The 23736-nt window shown below is 47.9% G+C and overlaps 1 protein-coding gene across 4 annotated transcripts in view; it reads right to left on the reverse strand.

The window, feature by feature from the left end:
• LOC122363268 (rRNA N6-adenosine-methyltransferase ZCCHC4-like) overlaps positions 1-23736 on the reverse strand; it is a 50717-nt gene that overhangs the window by 657 nt on the left and 26324 nt on the right. For all 4 annotated transcript variants that reach the window (XM_043332320.1, XM_043332321.1, XM_043332323.1 and 1 more), the window contains 3 exons: positions 14495-14605; positions 13718-13881; positions 191-367 (listed from right to left, as the gene is read on the reverse strand). In XM_043332320.1, the coding sequence (XP_043188255.1) occupies positions 191-367; positions 13718-13881; positions 14495-14605 (452 nt within the window). The remainder of the gene's footprint in view (positions 1-190; positions 368-13717; positions 13882-14494; positions 14606-23736) is intronic.

Here is a 23736-nt window from a genome sequence, read left to right on the forward strand (position 1 = left end):
CGATGACAGAGAGCAGTTGCAGTTGTTTTGTGTTGAAAGGTCACTCGCTGAGGCCCTGAGCCATTTGATAAATAAGGTCATTATCAGCTAACGACTGGTAGAAGGCTGACAGAGCTCCGTTTAGATCGTCTCAAACCTTCCAGACTGCCCCGGCCTGCGCCCATCCCTCTGATTCGCCGGGTCGCCTCACCTGGTGTCCTGCCGGGCGTTTCGGCTGTGTGGGCGCGGAGACAGCCCTGTTCACACCGCGGTCCTGCCCGGCACAGGGGTGGTCGGGCAGCGCACAGCGGTCACACGCGGCGCAGTGCTGCCAGGTGACTTTGACACAGCGTCCGCACGGCGCGCAGTGGCGGTACGGCCGTCCGTCCTGGGGACAAGCGAGACCGAGGGTCAGAGATCAGAGGCAGACTGAGGGTCAGACAAGCATCAGAGACAGACCGAGGGTCAGACAGTCATGAGAAAGACCAAGGGTTAGACAGTCATCAGAGATAGACCGAGGGTCAGACAGTCATCAGAGATAGACCGAGGGTTAAACAGTCATCAGAGATAGACCGAGGGTTAGACAGTCATCAGAGATAGACCGAGGGTCAGACAGTCATCAGAGATAGACCGAGGGTTAAAAAGTCATCAGAGATAGACCGAGGGTTAGACAGTCATCAGAGATAGACCGAGGGTCAGACAGTCATCAGAGATAGACCGAGGGTTAAACAGTCATCAGAGAAAGACCGAGGGTTAAAGGTAGTGTGCCACCTTCGAATGATTTCCCATTTTATTTTTCCTAGGATAAGAAGCTTCTGTTTTTACCTAATATCGCAAAAAAATCAAAAATGGGCCTAAAATAGTGCTTTTTTCGCCTAAAAGTTTATCGGTTTTTCGATATGTAAAACAACTGTAGTGGGCTCACCTGCAAACAGGCGTCGGAAACAATCACGAATGCGGCGCACATGTGACAATAAGCAAAGGTCATTGAGTTACGGCGTACGGGAATGAGTTATCAGCTGTCTAATCGTAGACAACACAATGTCGAATTTAAACTGTAAGCCTGTATTGGTATTGTTTCTTTAATTTGGCTGTCGAACAATAATTTATGGTTTGAAATATTATTTTATGTAAAACCAGTATAACGCCTTTTGGGGCGACTAACGGAGCGAGCGAGAGGGTGGGCCTTGCACGTGCGAAATTGCGAGGGGGTACCTCCAACTGACTTGTGCACGGCACCACCCTACTAACTGGTCTCTAGCGATGTGCCAAATTTGGGCACAATCGGCCCAGCCGTTCTCGAGATCTGGAAGCGGCACCCTGCACGTGCGCACGTGCAAAATGGGTCCCAACTGACTTGTGCACGGCACCCTACTAACCGGTCCCTAACCGTGTACCAAATTTGAGCGCAATCGGTCCAGCCGTTCTCGAGATCTGGAAACGACCCCTGCACGTGCGCACGTGCAGCAGCACCCCAACTCTGGCACATGTATATGCAGTGCCTAGTGGGTGCCTACCTACATGCCAACTTTCAGGGCAATCGGCCAAGTAGTTACCGAGATATTGCAACAATTACAAAAGTGACACCTCTTCGTTTTGCACGTGGCACGTGCATAAGGGGTCACCCGCATGCATCGGGAATAGTCCAATACTTGGTAGAAGGAATGAAGCTACCCTACAAAAATTACCGCGTGTAAATCGGTCAAGTGGTTGCTGAGATATAAGCCTCGCAAAAGCGTGACCACGGCCGGCCGGCCGGCCGGCCGGCCGCTCATACTCAGAAATTTCCGTTAATCTAAGGAAAGACTACGCTCGCTTCGCTCGCTCCGTAATAATTGCTATGAAACAGCCGTCTCTAAAGTTATGACCCCATCTCACCACATGAAAGTGGCAGAAATGACAATGATCAGCTGACGCATTTTTCTTGGCCGAAGTCAGAGCGCGCGGCCTGACGCACCACCACCGCACCACAAAGTATGAGCAGAAGCCGCGCCCAAAGCCAGGGCCCCGGTAACGTGAGGTAGCCGAGTCGGGGCAGCGTGCGCTGACCCAAGCCGGGGCCGCGGCTTTGGGCGCGGTCTACCGCATCCCCGCGGGCAGCCCCGGGCTATCACATGACACCGGGAGGACGCGCGGCCCCGGCTTGGGTCAGCGCACGCTGCCCCGACTCGGCTACCTCACGTTACCGGGGCCCTGGCTTTGGGCGCGGTATACCGCACCACCTAACAGGCGTGTTCGAAACCGCAGGAGATGATGATGAAAGGGTTTATCGAAACTTGATTGGATGAGCCTATCGGTAATAGCGATTTCAGTGTGTGCATTTATTGTTCATAGTGGTGTGAAATGTGGTTGGGGTACGACCGACAACCCGTCGGGGCGAATTTCGCACTGGGGTACTCAAAATTTGAAGAATTTAAGACGTTTCCATGAGTTTTGAAGGTATGGATAAGTTCTAAAAATCCGGTTCTCCTTATCTGGGCCATTAACTAATATATACTGATATATACTGATATATTAACTAATATATATATAATAATACTATAACTGCGGTCAAAAAAATAATTTTTTGAATATAACAGCCGAAAAATCCAAAAAGTTTTTTGAATTTCGAAAAACCCGGAATATATGTGATAGTCCCTAACGCCTTCTATCTACATACCAAATTTGAGATCGATACCTCTTTTTTTGGCTAAGTTATAGCGAAAAAAACTGTTCAAAATTGAAGACGTCAAGTTTTCAAACTCGATTTTTAGCAATTCTAGACCTCGTAGCGCAGAACAAAGACCACCATTAGACTCCCTGTGACGAGCTGCATCGAATCAATACCCATTTTATGCAACAATATCAACTTTGAAATTTGACATTTTTTGACCTGATCTTGACCTGACCTCCACCAGAAAGTGACCTAAACCGTACCTGATGGTCTTATAACCAACACAATTGAGTTGGAAGTGAAAAACTGGCCATAAAACATGCATCGCACAACCTTAGTAAAGTTGGGTTCATGTGGTGACCCTTGGTGACCTTTGGTGACCTGACCTGTGACCTGACCTGGTATGACCAGTGACCTCTAATAGCAACATATTTACTAGACAACTGTCGCCCTATCGCTGATTTTCGGCAAAATGCGTTTTACTCGGTGTTATAGCGCTTTCCCTAGAAGCCCCGTGAACGGTGAAACATTTTATCTTTGACCTGACCTGTGACGTCATCGGTGACCCCGAGGTCAATGAAATTTGGTTTCCTTCGACAAATTTGACAGGGCTATCGAATGCCGTATGAATTTTCCGGATCCGTCCAGTAGTTTAGGAGATACGGGGGGCAAAAAATGCCCCCCCCCCACCGCGCGGAAGTTGGCCGGGAGGCCCACCGCCTGCCGGGTTAAACAGTCATCAGAGAAAGACCGAGGGTTAAACAGTCATCAGAGACAGGCCGAGGGTTAAACAGTCATCAGAGACAGGCCGAGGGTTAAACAGTCATCAGAGACAGGCTGAGGGCCAGACAGTCATCAGAGACAGACCTAAGGTGAAGCCAGTGTCCAGTGCCGGCGGTGAATACAAGGGCTGTCGCCTGTCGCTTAGTGGGGCGTAATGGTACAGCTGTGAAACAGTGAATGTGTTCAATCTAATGACAAAAATAGGTTTGTTTATTTGAATTCCTTCATCTTCTGTAAAAATATGTGTGTTACAATGTACGACTCTGTTACAAATTGATTTACGGATATACACGTTACACAGTGTGTGCATGCATGAAACTGAGGTTCACCGACGCTCACATTTAACGAGGTCTATCTCGACATCAATGATATAGGTCGGGTTTATTGTGGAATATAAATCAATCACCGGCGGGTATATGAGCTTCCCATAAAACAGCGAGCGACTGGATATCAGTTTCAACATCACAGACCGATAACTAACTCAATTACGGCGCGTGAATACGATATCGGCGCTGATTAAACACGATGTGCGGGGTTCGTGGAACGCGTCCGCTGGTCGCTCTCCGTTCTCGGGAGGCAGACATCGGCACGGCCACCGTCCTCGACAACTTCAGCCCAACTTGCCTCATAATGGCTAAGGCAAACTCTGCTCTGTACAGTAGGTCTATTAAAAAAGTCCCCCGCACCAGTGGGCGCTGCCTCCGCTGAGCCGAACCCCCGTCTGCCCGTCCCATATCGCGCCGGGCTCAGGTCAGGTAGGGTCAGCGGGACCGCTCGGTCCGGCCCGCGGGCGGTGGACGGGCGGCCGGTAACGCTTTCCGCCAGCGAGCTGTAGAATCCAACAAACGGGACGGCCACCACTCAGCGCAGCGAAACCGGTGTTAAAGAATGGCAGTAGATGTTAATTGCCGCAATGATTATGAGATAGTCATTGCTAGCTCGTGCCCCACAGAAATGCCTAGACTCTCACGCCCTGTTGGAGGGGAAATGGGGATTGAGCATCATACTTATAACTCAGATTTGGGCATTTCAGTGGTATTCAAACCAGTATAACGCCTTTTGGGGCGACTAACGGAGCGAGCGAGAGGGTGGGCCTTGCACGTGCGAAATTTCGAGGGGGTACCTCCAACTGACTTGTGCACTGCACCCTACTAACCGGTCTCTAGCGATGTGCCAAATTTGAGCACAATCGGCTCAGCCGTTATCGAGATCTGGAAGCGGCGTCCTGCACGTGCGCACGTGCAACATGGGTCCCAACTGACTTTTGCACGGCACCCTACTAACCGGTCCCTAACCGTGTACCAAATTTGAGCGCAATCGGTCCAGCCGTTCTCGAGATCTGGAATCGACCCCTGCACGTGCGCACGTGCAGCAGCACCCCAACTCTGGCACATGGATATGCAGTGCCTAGTGGGTGCCTACCTACATGCCAACTTTCAGCGCAATCGGCCAAGTTGTTACCGAGATATTGCAACAATTAGAAAAGTGACACCTCTTCGTTTTGCACGTGGCACGTGCATAAGGGGTCACCCACATGCATCGGGAATAGTCCAATACTTGGTAGAAGGAATGAAGCTACCCTACAAAAATTACCGCATGTAAATCGGTCAAGTGGTTGCTGAGATATAAGCCTCGCAAAAGCGTCCGCACGGCCGGCCGGCCGGCCGGCCGGCCGCTCATACTCAGAAATTTCCGTTATTCTACGTAAGACTCCGCTCGCTTCGCTCGCTCCGTAACAAAAGTAGCAACCAGTATAACGCCTTATGGGGCGACTAACGGAGCGAGCGAGGGGGTGAGTCTTGCACGTGCGAAATTTCGAGGGGGTACCTCCAACTGACTTGTGCACGGCACCCTACTAACCGGTCTCTAGCGATGTGCCAAATTTGGGCACAATCGGCCCAGCCGTTCTCGAGATCTGGAAGCGGCACCCTGCACGTGCGCACGTGCAAAATGGGTCCCAACTGACTTGTGCACGGCACCCTACTAACCGGTCCCAAACTGTGTACCAAATTTGAGCGCAATCGGTCGAGCCGTTCTCGAGATCTGGAAACGACCCCTGCACGTGCGCACGTGCAGCAGCACCCCAACTCTGGCACATGGATATGCAGTGCCTAGTGGGTGCCTACCTACATGCCAACTTTCAGCGTAATCGGCCAAGTAGTTACCGAGATATTGCAACAATTGCAAAACTGACACCTCTTCGTTTTGCACGTGGCACGTGCATAAGGGGTCACCCACATGCATCGGGAATAGTCCAATACTTGGTAGAAGGAATGAAGCTACCCTACAAAAATTACCGCATGTAAATCGGTCAAGTGGTTGCTGAGATATAAGCCTCGCAAAAGCGTCCGCACGGCCGGCCGGCCGGCCGGCCGGCCGCTCATACTCAGAAATTTCCGTTATTCTACGTAAGACTCCGCTCGCTTCGCTCGCTCCGTAAAAAGAAGAAAAAATACTTCAGCCAATTTTAGATCGGGTCAGAGCCAGAGGTCATGTCACCAGAGGTCATCGATGGTAAAATTTTGCTTGGACAGGGTGCGTTGCGCACACCGGTGCATTGGGTTTCCAATTTCCATGGAAACATCAACAGACTCGGAAGCTCGCAACGCTAGCGTGGAGCCGAATTCATATCAACCGCCGCAACAATGCAGCAGCGCAGCGCAGCGTGCTGCAGCGCGGGGCCGTGAAACGCCGCCCAGGGCTATCCATGTGTCAGGGCACTCCAACCCACGTGATGGGCTCGGCCCCAGCGGAGCATGAGGCCCAGGACTCCCGCCCAGAGCCATGTCCCCCCGCCCTCTAATTCCTGTCATCCTTCCCACTCTGAAATCAACGGAAGAGCCTAACCTAACACAACAATCAGCTCGTTTACCGCTATGTCTGAATAACATTGTCAGATTTAATTAAGGTCAACGGCTTAGCATGAACAACAACTGCCACCATCGGTATTATGAGGAAACCAATTGTTTTTCCACAAGAACGTACAAGTTTTTAGCTTAAAACTTGCATGAAATTAATTTTACCAGCCTCGTGTTCCTCTTATCAAAACGCTTCGAATGAATCACAAGTTGATCTTTAAACGTCATTTGAAAAATTTGGCCTATGTTCAAAGACATGACCTGACCAGAAATGGTCATGATGCATAGCAGGATATTAGATCCGATTCGTATCGTGGAACTTTACAAACACTTCAGATGATTTCATAACTTAAGCATGTCTATCAAAAATAATTATTACATGGCTCGTATGTAAGCTGCAGGTGTGTGATCATGCTTACGAGTATGTTGAACGCAACTGATAATGTTCTGTAGGCCACAATTTCTATATTTAATTTATCCTCCCGGATTTCATATTTTTATTAATGACGATGACGATATAATTGACGATTGTAAATGATCAGACATGATTGAGTTTTATTCACGATCGATGGCAACACAAGTCAAATTCCTAAAACCAGACGTTTCGAAAAGCTCTGGAAAGAGAAAAGCTCTGGAAGCAGCTCACATCTGTTTCCAAGATACAGTGAACGAAAAACCTGGATTCTTTACCTGGGCAAAAGCGGCTGCAATGATGGCACTAGGAAACAAAACGTAAACGATTTCTAAACGAAAGGTGATTGGCGAACTTTGAAAGACTCTGAGAAAAGGCGAGCGAATTAAACGTTCCGACATTTACATTGTGACCTGTAGGTACATTCATTATATAATTTAATTTTCAGCATATCAAAAGAACGCGACAAGAACAATAGCGTGATGAATGCTGTTCTCAATTTAGGTTTTTAATGTTGAACCAAAGAATGCATTTCGAAACCTGTGCCCGATGTGTCGACTTCGAACGATTTATACCGATTGTTTTTGATACTATGTGTTTTTAATTTAATTAATCACTAGTGTCCACTGACGAAGGCACCCTGTGGCCGAAACGTCTGGTTTTAGGAATTTGACTTGTGTTGCCATCGATCGTGAATAAAACTCAATAATTGACGATGTCGAGAAAAAACGCTTAGGAGATTTAACAGATACGTTCAGTATAAGGAAGGGTCAAGGGTGCTGGATTCCTTCCGTCCTTGCTATCCTAGGGAAAAACCAATCCGCATCGCCCCTAGTCTTCATGCTTCCCTCTCTGGACTGGAGGTCACCCCACCAGCCAACCTGTAGTTGATGTCAGATCCATTCCAGGACACATAGTATCCTCTTCGGGTGACCGTTTGGGAGACGGCCGGACCGTCCCAACAGGGCAATCTGGTCCCACGGGAAAAGTCTCGCTTCTGCAGATCACTGTCGCTGGCTCGCACAACCCAATTACTACACCAGAGCATAGTTAAATGTCATAGCTCTGCAAGGGCCTTTTCAGACCGAAAAAGATGGCTCCTAACAAACAAACAATTTTCTTATTCCGTATTGTATCCCATCAAGCACCACATGTTTTAAGAGTGTTTATTATGCGTTCCGTCCAAAAAAGCGCATCAGTTCAATTTTCTCCCATTGACTTGAGCGATCTCAAAATTGACCCGGCCTTTCTGTCAGCAATGTCAAACTTGCAAAGTAAACGTTTCAAATACATATTCTGTTGCCCATTGAAATCGCTGAAAGTTCTAAAGCGATCGGTTAGTCGGTATACATATGAAGAGCATAGGAACTTTCCTTGAGGGAAGGTCACTTGACGTAACCTGGTGTTATGACCTTGAATTGAAAGACTTGGGAGGAGAAAAATGGGTCATTTGAAATATTTAAATGCTAGATTTTAACAATAATTGCAAACTATCCCGGCCAAATAGTGAGTGAGAATGGAGCGATTCCCCAACCCCATGTTTAGCTACTATAATTGAGCTAGCTGCTAGAGCCTCGCGGAAAAAAAACGAGCGCTTGCGTCGTTAGGTGATGCAGCAACTGGTACCCCATTTTAAAATATCAGTGACTCCTTTGGGCAGGTCAAGGGCCCCAAGGCATTGGATCGGTTTTTGGTAAATAGATTCGCAAAAATGGTCGCAGTATCGTCATTTCGATACAATCGTGTTTTCTGTTCTCAGACGCGTCAATTTATATGCTTTTTTGCTCAGGTGAAGCAGTTTAGGATGTTTACCTCAGGTCAATGTCATGTTACGGCAACACAGGTCACGAAGCTGTTGAAAGGAGGACATGTTGCATAACATTTGAGTCGGCAAGTCTTACAAGTCCATTGATGGCTGTCCCGACTGGCTAGCTCATTTTGATCGGGAGTTATTGACAAAGCACTCCTATGAGCCTAGTTACGTCATAAATGACGTCACGCAAGGTGAACAATGCAAAAGTGAAGCATTAGACCTTGCCAAGAATGTAGGAAGCACGATTTCATGTGCTTGAGGTATAGTTTCAGATCATTTCCGACGGCAAATTAATAGTTAACATATTTCCCCATTATGCTTATATGACACTAAGTGCATTGCGGATTTGCATCATTTTATAACCGACAATCATGCAGAGGTTTACTTAACCCTCGCCGGACCTATTGGTTTTCTACATACGCGCCGGCCGAGGGGGGAGGAGGCGGGTACGACCCCCCCCCCTCACCGTTTCGCCCCTGGTGGAGCTAGCGCGTCGCGGAAAAAACGAGCGTGTGCGCCGTTACGAGACGCAGAGATTGGTACCCGATTTTAAGGTCCTAGTTCAACCGGTGACCTCTGAGATCAGGTCAAGTGCCCCAAGGTACGGTTCAGTTTTGTTGAATAACTTCGCAATAAACGGATGCAGAGCCGAGATTTTGGCAGCATCGTGTTTGCCTCGGTCAGGCGCGTCGAATGATATACTTTTTGTTTGGGTCAGGTCAACTTAGAGTGTTGACCTCAGGTCACGGTCAGGTCAGCGCCCCCAGGTCACGAAGTTGGTCGAAAGAGGTCATGTCGCATATCATTCGATTTGGCAGGTCTTCCTGAGTCCATTGGTGGCTTTCCCGACTCGCTAGCTCAATTTGATCGGGAGTTATTGACGAAAATCTAATATGACCTTGATGACGTCATAAATGACGTCACGCAAGGTCAACATTGCAAAAGTGACGCATCTAACCTTGCAAGGAGTGCATCAAATCACGATTATGTGTGCTTGAGATAGTTGGAGATTGTTCCCGGCGCCAGAATAGCAATTTTCATTTTTCCCCATTGACTTATAATGACCTGACAGGTCATTATGACTTATAATGACCTGACTTGTCGGCTGTCAGGTCATTGACTTAAATGACCTGACCTCATATGACCGTTAGGAAAAAACCGAGATATTCAAGTTGTGGGACTCGTAATGGATACTACATAGATCTTGCAGGTTTCATTTCCCTGTGAAAGCTCCTCTGGCAGTGAGGGCGTTGCGAAGTTGCGACATCTGAAGACCGTGCAGAGGTTTACTTATGACGTCATAGGTCAGTGACCTGACCTGACCCGAAAATGCGGTTGGTGTCAAAAGATCCGGCTTGAATCAAGGGTCAGGTATGCCACGTTTTAGCTCTCTACCGCCAGCGTGTTTGGAGCTATCGCGAAAAAACCCTATGGGGGGGGGGGGGCGGCACCCGCCCCCCCCCCCCTCGGCCGGCGAGGGTTAAGACGTCATAGTTAAGTGACCTGACTTGAAAACGTGGCTGATGTCAAATGATCCGGCTTGAATCAAATGTGAGGCATATGAAATGTCACTCTTCTATCATCAGTGTGCTTTGAGCTACCGCAAAAAATACATGGTGGCGGCATCCACCCCTTCTTTTCGGCCGGCGAGGGTTAAATCTCGCTTCGAATTATTGCAGATAATGATGCGACCGAAAACAAAGCATTTATCTGTGTCTAGAACGGCCGCTGACTTGTTGGACAAGACCCCCAATCTTAATTCGCTAGATGGGAATAAAATACTCGGTATGTGATACATATATACCCCTCGATTTGCCCTCGCGCTAAGTCTTATTCTAATCATCACTGTGGCTTTTTTATCCGAGATGATGTCGCCGCTAAACGGGTTGTTTTGTTTGCTTGCTTGCGTTGAATGGTATGTAGTCATTACGGATTATTGAAGGATTATGATAAAATAGGAATGTGGCAAGGGAGGATATGCACTGAAGGTGTTTAATTTAGATCACAAAGGCATCATTTCCCGCATCGTGCAGAGTCACTATCTTCACCTCCTCTGCACTGCGGCATCTCTGCGCCCCACACGCGGCATCCTCACTCCACAGCCGGCCGCCGCCAACTGACCCACTCGCCGGGCGCCGCGACCTGACCCGTGTCGCTGCCGCGGTCTGCGCAATAGAGTCGGGGCTGGAATCCGGGGGTTCGGCCGGCCGGCCGCCTCTGGAGCGGGGGACTTTTTTAGTAGACCTACTGTACATCCTGCTATAGCACATTGGGCAGCGGCGGTCTCCATATATGCATCATCGAAGATTGGTATTGCCACACGAAATTCACAATGTATGGACTGTGGACAATAATAATATTTTAACACATAATGATAGTTCTATGAGGTATTGGTCACTAAAACTGAACTATTATTTCAACAATTTCATTTTCGGAACATCAAATGCAGCTTGCGTAGCTATTCTGCCATTTGTTTTGTTCATCTGCGTCGCATAGTTGTTGACGACGCCATTCCGTTTATCGCTGATGGATGATGTTCGAGGAAACTAGATGAGCATAAACAAGCTCGCATTTCGTAAAAAAGAAAAAGAAAAAAAGCCACATTTAATAACAAAGAATGTTCAGTTAGTCATTAAATGGAGCACCAAATGTTAATGCCGTTAGATAAATTAATGTCAACCTAGAACTCCACAGTGTATATGAAGTGAGCGCGCCAGGCCGGTTTCCTGCACAACTCGCGTCGCCCGCTGAGCCATGGAACATGACGATCATTTGTAGCTCCAAACGACCTCTGTCTAAGTTCCGGGATTAAGCGTAAAGCCGCGCCTTATGAAAGTCGCTTAGGAATCTGCACCCTAAATAAGCCCGAGCGCCGATCTAAATTGAGCCCAATCTCCGCATTAGACGGGTAATTGAGCCCCGACGTGATAAGGATCTCCGGATATGGGTGCAAGTACGCCGCGCGGCCGGGCGCCGCTACCCGCTCCCGGCGCGCCGTGTTTTGATACTGCAGGGCATTAGGGGGTCGCGCCGTCCGTCCGTCCCGGGCCGACACACTGTTTGTCGACACTACCGCAAACACAATGTGCACTAACGCTTCGGCAGCGGCTTACAGTCTCCAAACACGGGCTGTTCCGGACGGGAAATCCATCCTCAGACAAAGTGGTCGGGTGGGAGGGGGCTGCTCAAAATACCTCGGCGCAGCGAACACGCCGACCCGCATCCAGTATCCAACAGCAAAAGAGACGCAGAAGAACCGTGCTTCTTAGGAACGCTGAAAAGGCGTAGACGAAGCAGGGGAATGCCTTTTGGGACCTACCGAGTAGTTAACGGAAAGAGCGCGTCATTAATTGTTGTAGGAGATGCGCACTTTTCAGGGGAGGGCACCTTTGGGCAGTCGATCAGAGAGCGAACAGCTCGATAGGACAGCCGAGAGGTGCCTAATATGACCATTGATTGACCAGCCTACTCCTCACCTTCACCCTGGATGACTGCTTTCGTTCACAACTGAAACTGCACGGCATTGCTATGCATCGAAAACCTGGCTCTAGCTGTGCCCAATGCTGTATTGCTTTCGTTGGTGAGTGTATCATTTCCAGCAGCGGCGCTGCTTGGTGATTGTCCAAAAACGGGTAAATGCGCTGATCTAAAGGCAAGCACAACTGAAAATAGCCCATTTTCCCGGCTCAGCGGATCCAGCGAGTGTCGACAACAGGCCGTCCGCCCACTCACTTCAGGCGCAAAGCCAGCCCGTTTCTCATTTCACGGTGTGCGACTCCCCAAAGTGCACCGTCTCTGGGTAACCCTGGGCCGGTGGGTGGTTGGCACTCGGCTGTCGCCGCGTGCGGGCGCGGGTATCCCCGTAGACCGGTGTTGGTGACGGCACTCATCCGAGGCGCTGTCACACTGCACCGGTACCAACGGCGCATACAGACAACACCGGCCGGTATGGGTGTAGTCAGGGACGGGCCTACGCCCTACAACGTTCCTTACAGAACAGTATACACAGGATTGTTTTTTTTTTTGTGCAACGGTACCCATTTTATCGAACAGTGACCAGAAAGTGTGCCAGTGCTATGGACGGTTTAGAAGAAACCATGTTCGTCCCGCCACGGGCCGTCAATAACAACTAAATGTATGAATAAAAAGACGACGTAACACAGAAACGGTTTACGAACACCAATACCTACTGAAAGAGGCACGGCGGCCGCAGCGCTACTGATTGGTACTGTGTGAATGACCGTTGCATGGAATCGGAGACCAATGGTGCTTTGATGCGTTGGATGTTCTCTATCCGGATAGATGGCTTAACTCACATACGGGAGTCTCGGAAAGGTGGATCCGTGGAAGAAAGATAATTTGGTGCGTCCGAGTCTTTGAATGTGGTGCGTTTGTTGGGGTCTTTGCCACAATATGACACGGAGTCGAATGGCTAAAGAACACTCGTTTAGACATTGCTTGACCGTGTGCCCGGGTAAATATAAATCAGCATTTCGACGAGCTAGCACTGCTTATGGTAGACAGGGACCGTTTCAGCCGCAGTCTCGACACCTTTGTGTTTACCATTAGGGTCACTGGCTGGCACAGCTGCGCAAAATATACGCGTTCCGAAGAAATCGCTTGGAACGTTGCATCGTTAGCAAATGACATTGAAATTATAGTGTCGTAATGGTGTGTTTTGTCGGTTGTCGCTATATATCTTTTTTTCTAACAACATGAATCGATTCTTTCCGTTATGGGACATTACTGCATCATTACGCCAGTAAGTAGTTATTTGACAAGCAGCTCAGGTACAATGCCGGCGAGGGGAAACGGCTGCGGTCTGTGGCAATGTTCTCCAAGCGTGTTTACGTGAGAGCGTGGCTAATGGGCGGAGTCGTGGTAGCCGATGTCGAGGTATGAAATAGCGCCGAGACCTGCAGCGGGCCTGACTTAGAGTCGGGTGGTAGCTGCCGTTGTACTGTGTGCACACTAGCGTTACACTGTCGACAGCCTCCAGTCGGGAATAATGCGGAACTTGGTGTCCGCTAATGATAAATCCAGACACGCTTCTAACCCAGTCATTTACAGGCAAACTTATAATTCAATGAAAAAGGGTACAAATGGCATTCTCAGGAAATGTTCATCTAGTATTTGGCGTTCAAATTATTTTCTGTTGTTTTAGCTCGGTATTGGACTATTGGCCTACTTCAACATTAAAAAAGACGACATCTGCGTACCTTTGAGGTGCAGCTGCGGCAGCGGTCACAGTGCCGGTTGTCGGCGTGGACCCAGCGGCCGCACGGCGCGCACAGTCTGTAGGTGGGCTCCGGCAGCGTCACCAGCTGTGGCGCCACGCTGGCAAACAGGCGCACGGGAGAGCCGAACTTCCTGCCACCGGCGGCTGCACGCGCCAGGCGGGGCACACGCCGGTCAGACACAACCCAAACACACCGGGTACCGCACCGGTACACACCAGTTCACACCGGACAGACACATACCTCAGACACATACCAAACACACCGGGTACCGGGCTGGTACACACCGGGCAGACACATACCAAACACAGGGTACCGGACCGGTACACACCGGTCAGACACATACCAAACACACCGGGTACCGGACCGGTACACACGCGGGTCAGACATATACCAAACACACCGGGTACCGGACCGGTACACACCGGTTCACACCAGTCAGACACATGCCTCAGACACATACCAAACACAGCGGGTACCGGACCGGTACACACCGGTTCACACCGGTCAGACACATGCCTCAGACACATACCAAACACAGCGGGTACCGGGCAGGTACACACCGGTCAGAGCGACGCCCAGGCATGCCAATCATACCAAGAATCAAGATAACTTCGCCTGAAACACTGGGGTACCACCAAGAATTACGTTATCACATTGGCGAATCTTAGAGTCGTATTGGCCATCGCACAGTTATTGCTCTTTGGCATACATGTCCACTAGCGCTGAGTTGTAGGAATAAGCCCGTTCGCGACCTACCTGAAGTGTACTTGTTGTGATTGTCGTACTCCACGCGGAAGTCTGTCATGTGCAGGCCGGGCAGATTTCGCAGCACGTCAGGCTCGTTGAAGTACGGCAGCACGAGGAAAACTGGCCAACACAGAGAACAACGAATGGTTAGCTGCTGGGTGAGCTACCAATACAAATATATCAGGGATACATGAGATGCAGAGATGACACTAGGGTGCCCGTAAAGCAAATGGTTTGTTCAAGGGAGTTTGCTCAGAAGTCGGGGCAACTAATGAAATGAGCCACGACCCGCGTCATACATCTTTCCTAGCCATCGTGTACAGTGTACACACTACACATGCTGTACACATGCTCATCACTCAACGCAGGGCAGGCACCGCACACCAGTGTGGCTGAACAAACAGAAAATAGAACGGTTGGGAGCTCTGAAGTCAACTGCTTATTAAGAGGAGTCGGCAATAAAACCCTTTTCTGGTCCCAGGCGGGCTAAAAAGAACTAGGTAGAAAAGAAGTCGGCTGTCTCACGATAGGTGAAACGAAAAACTGGGCAAAAAGAACACATGAACATTTTATGAATAAATTCAATCGTCCACAGACCCTAAGCAGCTCCATAGATCTCGGTGTTAGATCAGCATCATTGCAGTTAACCTTACAACAAAATTGCAGGGTAGGATATATGATCCCATTGCATTCCACGAGGGTAAAATGCGCTGGGAACTGATATGTCTCATAGGATCTGCAGTGGATCAAGTGCAGAGGATATATAGTCTAAGCTTATCTCACGGATAACATGTTCATCGTGGAGCCATAATTTCAGGCGCTCCTGCTGAAATCAGCCACAGTCGGCAACATTCTTAATTGTTAACTGTGAATATACGAGGGAAGGATAACTCGATATCGATAAGGATAACTCGTAGTGGAACTCTAACAGAAATAACTAGGCATAGCATTAAGCATTTGCAGAACAAATTCTGTAAGATAACACACAGATCAATTATTTTGGGATTTATAATGTCACTGCATTCCTATACAGGGTGTCTCAAAAGTTCGCTTACAGGTACCAGCCATGCTTTTTTGTCAATAATTCTGAATCAACATGAAATTAACAGTCGAAATTTTGCATGGGCATTGGTAACAACCTTCCTCAAGCAGCTTCATTGTTTTCAAGCGCATTCGACCCTTCATGAGCACACAAAAAGGGTTCACCTCTGACCATGGATCAGGCATGAAAATGGAGGTCGCATACTCGGGTCGGCTGAGAAACTCTCTGCTTCACGAGTAATGGGAATGGTTAGGTCGGAAATGACACATGGCAAAGTGTCGGCGAGGATGAGTACAACATGATGGTCATCTAATAAAAATGGTGGCTAAAATTTTTGAAGGACAAAACCATGCGAGACTAACAGCGCTTTAAACGACCCTTGTACCGCAGCAGACTCGTGCTCCGGAAAGCAGCTGAAAATGCAGTCCTAACTATTGAAAACTGACTAGAAGCTCACAGACAGAGGTTACCCAGTTTCAAAAATTGCAGGTCATCATAAAGTGAAGACAAAATATCATTTAAAATTGTTTATAATATCTATAACGCTAAATTTTGAGGGAAAATAATGCGAAAATCGTCAATGCCGAGGACAAGTGACCCTCCAAAAGTGTCAATTAATGTAAAGTTTTATCTAACGAAGTTTCAAGAGGCAGATCTGGAGCAAATAGCTTTCTTTTACACACAAAATCCGGACAAAACCGCACGATGGACAGGTTTTGGCCGTTTACGAAGCAGAACCTCTCCTGAGGAAAACACTCCGGAACCCAGCGAAGGTCTTGGCATTGGGAATGACGAGCGTTCGGGATTTGCAAATTTTGCAAAATGTGTCTAAGAAACAGACGGCCGACACATTCTGCTACGATATGCTGCGAAAAATTTGCCCCTGGCACTTCCCATTTGTTCAGGAATGGGGTTGTTTTGAAAAGGAAAATGGTGCTTGGGAGGTCGGCGCCAGTCATTCATGAAGGAGTTAGCGCCAGAGAAGACCTACAAAATACTCACGGATGGTGTCGATGCAAGCTATCGGCTTTCAGGGAGAAGCGGATGTTGCCGGGGAGCTCGTCAAACCTAAATCCGACGCAGAAACTGCGGGGGATTCCCCTACAAGAGCTTGAAAGCTGGTAACCTTTTATCAGCCTCCGGCAGCTGACGGAGTGACGAAAATCGGTATGGGCAAATATTTTTGGAGATACAGCAAAGGGTTTGGTTTCAAACCTTCCGAATCAATTGTCAAAGCATGCATATTTGTCTAGTGTACACACGGACACCAAAACCTTAGATTTTTGGCCGGTTCTTATATGCTTTATTGACATGGGAAATGTGTAAGCGAACTTTTGAGACACCCTGTACATAAGCCAGGCAGGTCATGACACCAGCTCTATAACATAAAATACAGAACAATCATTTTGGGATTTATACTTCATTCCTAGACAAAGCCATAAGCTAGACACAGCTCATAACACCAGCTGGTCTTTCGGCAAGGTGGAAGAAAAGATGGATCTATGATCCCACCGCATTCGCGATCAATATCCATGGAGCCGAACCCACATCCATTCTCAGGTCGATGCACAATGCTCAATGCACATGGCTGCCTGTTGTCTATTGGTAGAGTCTGCAGCTCTTTCCGATACACCGTTCATATCCGTTATCCGGTGAGTTACCATTCGCGGTCTCCAGCAGCCTCTTGCACGGAGCTGCGTGTGCGCGCCACAGACAGGAGATCGGATGTGAATCCAACGGATCCCGGGCAGAACACATGCCGGGTCCACCGACCACCGACGCCACACGGGCCGGATCCAACGGACCCCGGACGGCGCACGGGCCGGGTCTACCGACCCAGGGCATCACAGACGCTGAATCCCACCGACCCCGCACAGCTCACGCGCCGGATCCACTGATCCAGGCAGTGCGGATCGTATTCGTTTCACTTGTATGATTCGTACTTGCGAAATTAATTCATACCACGTAAACGCGTCTGCTATGTAGTACTAATAGAAAAGTGTAGGCAAACATTGAATGCAATGAAATATGTTCCCGTACCAAGCTTGAAAAGAGCCCGTGAAACCTGTGCAGGCTCTTCCGCACATAAATCACGAATATGCAAAAGGAAAAATCAAAGCAAAATGTTATCGTCACGTTAGCATGTTTACTGTGCAAACATACTTTACAGGAGTACGTATCAAAGACCTTGAAAAAACACGCATGACTGATAACTTTTCTGCTGAGCGACGACGGCGACAAATAAGGTGATACAGGACCAGTCTCCCCCGAGCCGGCGTTCAACCACCGCGACCAGCACTGCCACCACACAGGAAGGCATACATTTTTATTGCCGCCCGCTAAGCCCGACAAGTTTTGATTGCAAGCGCGCGGACAAGTTGAGTGGCTATGAATAATGCAGCAGCTTTTTGGATTAGCGCCGCTGAAAGGCAGCGTTCTCAGCGTGGCGGTGCGTCCTGTCGGCGAGGGCGCCCGGCCTACGGTGTCCATCAGACCACCTCAGCGGCGCCGGAACACCGCGGCGGCGCGCGTTAGAACGTCCAACTCACAGCGCAGAGCGGCGACACCGCGGGCACGCCCCAGAGCGGTCCGCACAGCAACACCGGGATCAAGGCATAGATTACACAGAGGACACCACCAAACAGCCCTCGAAATGTGTTTCAGCCGTAAGCGACAATGTGTCATATTCACTGATATCCTTCATCGCACAGAAACCCATTTGGCCGAGTGCATCCAAACCACTCGAGTGTCGCGCAGACCGCGAAACTAGATCGTCCTCCGGCTTTGCGCCCCGCTGCACTATGGTTGGAAACGGCCTCACGGATGGCCGGGGGTCAACACGAAAAAATGTTTTGCCCATAACTTGTTAATGCGTAGACCGACTGCGATGAAACTTTGCATAGGTATACCAGTGTCTTTCGTGCATCATACAGTAACTTAGAAATGACGAGGTCACGTCACGTCACGCGTGTGTGACGTCATCATTGCAAGTATGTTATAAGTCGCCTATGTCTTTCGTTATGTTATCGATATCGCAAGGCATTTTGAACATGTTTTGAATACTGCTATTACTGAATGGATATTGTTGTTATGCTTTAGGGCGAGAAATATCAACGTAGTGACGCACAGTGTCTTACTATTGGTCATAAAGGGTTAAAAATTTGGAGAAAGAGTATTTATGATTTTTTTTAGATTGGGCAAAAAAGTAAGAAATAAAATGACGATCAAATGACAAAACATGCGTCAGATTAACCCGGCAGTTGCTGGGGTATTTCCCCATCCGCCGTTTGCCGGGGGGGGGGAGCGTTCAACGCCCCCAGCCGATAACTCGCGAACAAATAGGCGCAGCGAAACGCACGAGGCGCGGCAAACGAAAGAAGAACGCGACGAGACGATTCACATGAATACTTTAAAGTTGAATTTCGAGGTCACAGGTCGGGTCAAGGTCAGGTCAAACACTTGAAATCGGGCTTTCAGTAGCATGGACTTTAGAACCTCGCAATCGGTCATCGGTGCCTCGCGTTTCGCGTTTCGATTATATCGTCATCAGTTGGTCCTAAATAAATTCAGTCATCAGTTGGTCCTAAACAATCTGTCACAACTGTCACGACTGTCACAACCCTTCATATAAGTGCTAAAAGAGTGTCAGATCAATGTAGGGGTCAGTCAAACATAGGCCACTGGCCAGGGTCAAAGTCAGGTCAATCAGGTAAGCACATAACCCCGAAAATTAAAACTGGTACCTATTCGCAGCCCATGCATGACACATGTTTTATGGGTACTTTTGGGCGTAGAACACGATGGTGACATTCATTTTATCCCGCGAGTTGCTGGGGGGGGGGGCGTTAAACGCCCCCACTTTTTTCGCCGGGCCATAGCATTAAAACGGCGCGCCGCAGGCGCGCCAAATTTTCGGTACCTGTAGGGAATTGATTGAAGTTTATTGTGACAAAGTTTCAAAAAAATCGGTCGGAAAATTTTTGAGATATCGAGGTTTTAGTGACGTCATGATTTCCGAGTTTTCGACCAAAAACGGCATATGTTCAAAAAATCATATAAAATCACAGAATAGACATATAGACATGCCGTAAACGCCATTAGACTGCCAATACCATGAAAAATCAAATGGCTATCTTCGATTATTGATTATCGTTCCGCATTTTCCAAAATCTTGAACTGAATCTTGGCAATTTCTCGTGACTACTTCACCACCATGATACATGAATTTCTTAAATTGAACTTTTTTAGCCAAACACGTACACATATGATAAAATGAATGTCACCATCGTGTTCTACGCCCCAAATTACCCATAAAACATGTGTCACAGGTTGCGAATATCAGTTTTTATTTTCGGGGATATGTGCCTGCCCGGTTGACCTGACCTTGACCGTGACCTATGCTTGACTGACCCCTGCATGGAGCTGACACTCTTGTAGACCTTATATGATGGATTGTGCACCGTTTTGACAGAGTTTATGACGAGAGGCGCCCATTGCGAAGTCCTGAAGTCCATGCTACTGAAAACCCGATTTCAGGTGTTTGACCTGACCTTGACCTGACCTGTGACCTCAAAATTCAACTTTAAAGTACTCATCTGAAGCGTCTCGTCGCGTTCTTTCGTTTGCCGCCTCGTGCGTTTCGCTGCGCCTATTGGTTCTCGAGTTATCGGCTGGGGGCGTTTAACGCCCCCCCCCCCCCCCCAGCAAACGGTGGGTGGCGAAATACCCCAGCAACTGCCGGGTTATCATACGAGTACGTGGCTGGTTAAAAAAAGATCAATTTCAGAAATGCATGCATCATGGTCGTGAAGTAGTCACGAGAAATTGCCAACATTCAGTTCAAGATTTTGGAAAATGTAGAACGATGATCAAAAACCATAGATAGCCATTTGATTTGCCATGGTATTGGCAGTGTAATGGCGTTTACAGCATGTCTGTATGTCTGCTCTGTCGGTGGATATCCATATCCATACTCCATGATATCCATACACGTTTGCACGATATCCATACTCCAGGTGCAGGGGCGAGCAGTTACTTCTTACGAGGGGTGCGGAGTCGAAGTCAGAGTCGGAGTCAGAGTCGGAGTCGGAGTCAGAGTCGCCCAGAGTCATGTCAACGAGCCAGGAGTCGGAGTCGGAGTCGGGGTCGGTCAGGAGCCCGCAGTGGAAGTCGGAGTCGGTCCGAATCGGAACAGCTCCATCACGACTCCGAAACACTGGCAGGGGTCCGGAGTCGGAGACAGAGTCGGCCGAAGTCATGGCAACGAGTCAGGAGTCGGAGTCGTAGTCGGAGTCGGATTTGGCGCCACCACGACTCCGCAACCCTGCTTCTTACCATCATTTATAAGGATAAGCGATTGCAAGACTGACGAGCCGACCTGGTGCTAACGAAGCGACGGGTAGGTACGCCTCGGGAGATGAAGCTTCACGGACGATTTTGCGCGCAAGTGCGCAGTCTGATTTTACGTTCCCCTTACGCAGAATTGAACAGAGATTTATTCTGCCAAAAAGCTCAATGGAGGTCGATGGAGAACTTTTTGTATGTCCAATGAAACATAAACGTAATTTTGCAAATATTGCTGTGGTGACACTGCAAACAGAATGCAATGCCGTTCCTGATTTTGAACACGCATGGGAAAAAGAGTCACTCCACTCGATAGCCAACATAACAAGGATTATTTTGATATATAATAATCCAGTTTTACAACGTCATGGAGGTACTCCACATGCTATCACCAGCGCGGTTGTTTAAACCTTTGACGGCGCACCAAAAAAGCCACTATCAGAAACTCCCGATTCCACGTACAATAATGGAGACTAAATGCGCAACTAAATAATTTTTTTCTGCCCAATTCAAAACATTTCATCAATTTCCAACAGAATGACACCCCAAATATACATATATTCCGAAATTGCCCACGGCCATCCGTGAGGCCGTTTCCAACCATAGTGCGCTGATCCGTTAATAGCCGCACTGATGCCGGGTGAATGCGTCGCGCGCTGTGTAAACTGAGCTCCCTGTGTGGCCCCGCTGACACTGACCCTGCCCGCCAGAAATAACTATAGGGAGCCGCACTGCAAATGCCACCTTCGCCAGGGCCGCCGCTCGGCAAACAAAAGGTCACCTGCATCCTGTATCGGCAGTCGGAGAGATTCGAATCACCCTTGCAACAACTCATTGAAAAAGTACCGAAGCTAACAAAAAAGCCTATTCAGGACAGCACACTGATGAATGAAAGAAAAGACAATTATCGCAAGGTCTGGCTAATCATATGAAATTCAGCCTCTATTTTGATCTCAGGAAGCTTTTGCAAAATTGTCAGGGAACTCTGATCTGTTTTTTCAATCCAAAAACAAAGTTCTAGCGAATAGTGTTTTAACCCGCGCCCCGCTTGGGGGGGGGGGGGGGCGCAGAATCTGCCCCCCCTCCCGTTTTTCGCCAATAACTTCTAAACGCGTTACGCCAGCGACGTCAAACTTTCAGTACCTTATCATACATCAATTTGACACGCTCCCTGAAAATTTGAGCGAAATCCGTCGGAAAACTTTTGAGAAATTGACGTTTTAGTGACGTCATGTTCGCCATTTTCGCCTCAAAAACGGCAAAATTTCAAACGCCGCTAACATCTTCATTTTTAAAGGAATCAAGACGTAACAAAAAAGGTTATACGTGATTCTACTTTGTCTATCAAATGGCTATCTCAGTTTTTTGAAAATTTTGGATTTTGGCCAAAATTTTTTCCAAAAAACTGACTTTTTTTGGGAAAATATTTATAAAATCCAAAATTTTGGGTTTATCGAAAAAACCGGAATATATGTCAAAGAACTGGTCTATGTGCACCTACATACCAATTTTTAGAAGAATCGGTTCAAAAATGTGGGAGTTATTCAAAATTTTATGACGTCACGACACACAAAATTTTTGAAAAATGATTTTTTTGGAAGTTCTAGACCTCGTACGGAAACAAAAATAGCACCATTCGATTCGCCGTGAAAAACTGCATCGGATAGACACCTTTTTAGGCCTTAACAACCAACTTCAAAATTTGACCTCACTTGACCTGACCTTGACCTGACCTCGACCTGAAATTCATCCAGAGGTGGTCCATATCACTTATTGAGTGTGCCTATTGAATTCCATGAGTAAAATGACCCATAAAACATGTGTCGCACATGCCCTTTTCTATATTTTGTTTTTGGTGACCTGACCTGACCTGACCTGACCTTGACCTTGACCTTTGAATGACATTGTGTGCAACGAATATTGTCTTGGTAGTCTAAGAACACGTTTAGGGCAATCAGTCTCAGTCCATTCTTCGGCAACTACGGTGCAAGGCCGATACTGTAGAAACTTGCATTTTGTACCCTTGACCTGACCTTGACCTGACCTCTGACCTACTTAAGCAAAAAAATTTGGGCTCCTAAGATCCGCCTTGTTGAGAGCTTTCGATTGCCGTTTTCCCCCGTCTTTCTACGACCATCGGTTCGGAAGTTAGACAGGGGGGGGGCAGAATCTGCCCCCCCCCCCCCAGCAGGGCGCGTATGGCTGAATAGCCCAGCGGGGCGCGGGTTAACTATTGAACAAAAGCCATCGGTTGTACTTTTCCTTAGTTTCAGTAAGTATAAAATGTTATGAAAATATTTCAAAGCTTGTTTTAAATCAACTTGCCAATTCTCTTTGAGGCCTTCAAGTCACCTTACTTCCTTTTGCTCGTAGTTATTATATGTTGTATGAAAGTTTCAGTTACTATTATAATCTACCTTGGTTTGAGTATGAACTGCTACGAGTATAACATTTCAATGCTTGATTCAAATCAACTTCACAAATCCCTTTGAGGCTTTCAAGCCGTCTTACTTTGTTTTGCTGGTAGTCATTACTCATTATATCTTTTATTCAATACGTTTCTGAAGACGTATACAGTCAACTTAACCTCACTTAGCCATTCACATTATACGTATAAAACATATAAGGTTCTTGTCGGATTAACTCGAGTAAAAATAAAACCTAAACCTTATCGGGCTGTTTCGTTCGCCATCATATCATCATATCGCCATTCCATTTACCATCTCAGTGTTACAGTCGATTGTTGATCTGACTGAAAATGCGTGCTGAATGATACTGGGTTTCGCTGTTGATTTGGCTGGAAGAAAGCTGAAAATGTTTTTTCTTACGTCTTTGACCCGTAAAATTCACTAAATTTTATCAAAAG

The sequence above is a fragment of the Amphibalanus amphitrite genome, unplaced genomic scaffold (assembly GCF_019059575.1).
Source record: "Amphibalanus amphitrite isolate SeventyFive unplaced genomic scaffold, NRLGWU_Aamphi_draft 000612F_arrow, whole genome shotgun sequence".
NCBI lineage: Eukaryota > Metazoa > Arthropoda > Thecostraca > Balanomorpha > Balanidae > Amphibalanus > Amphibalanus amphitrite.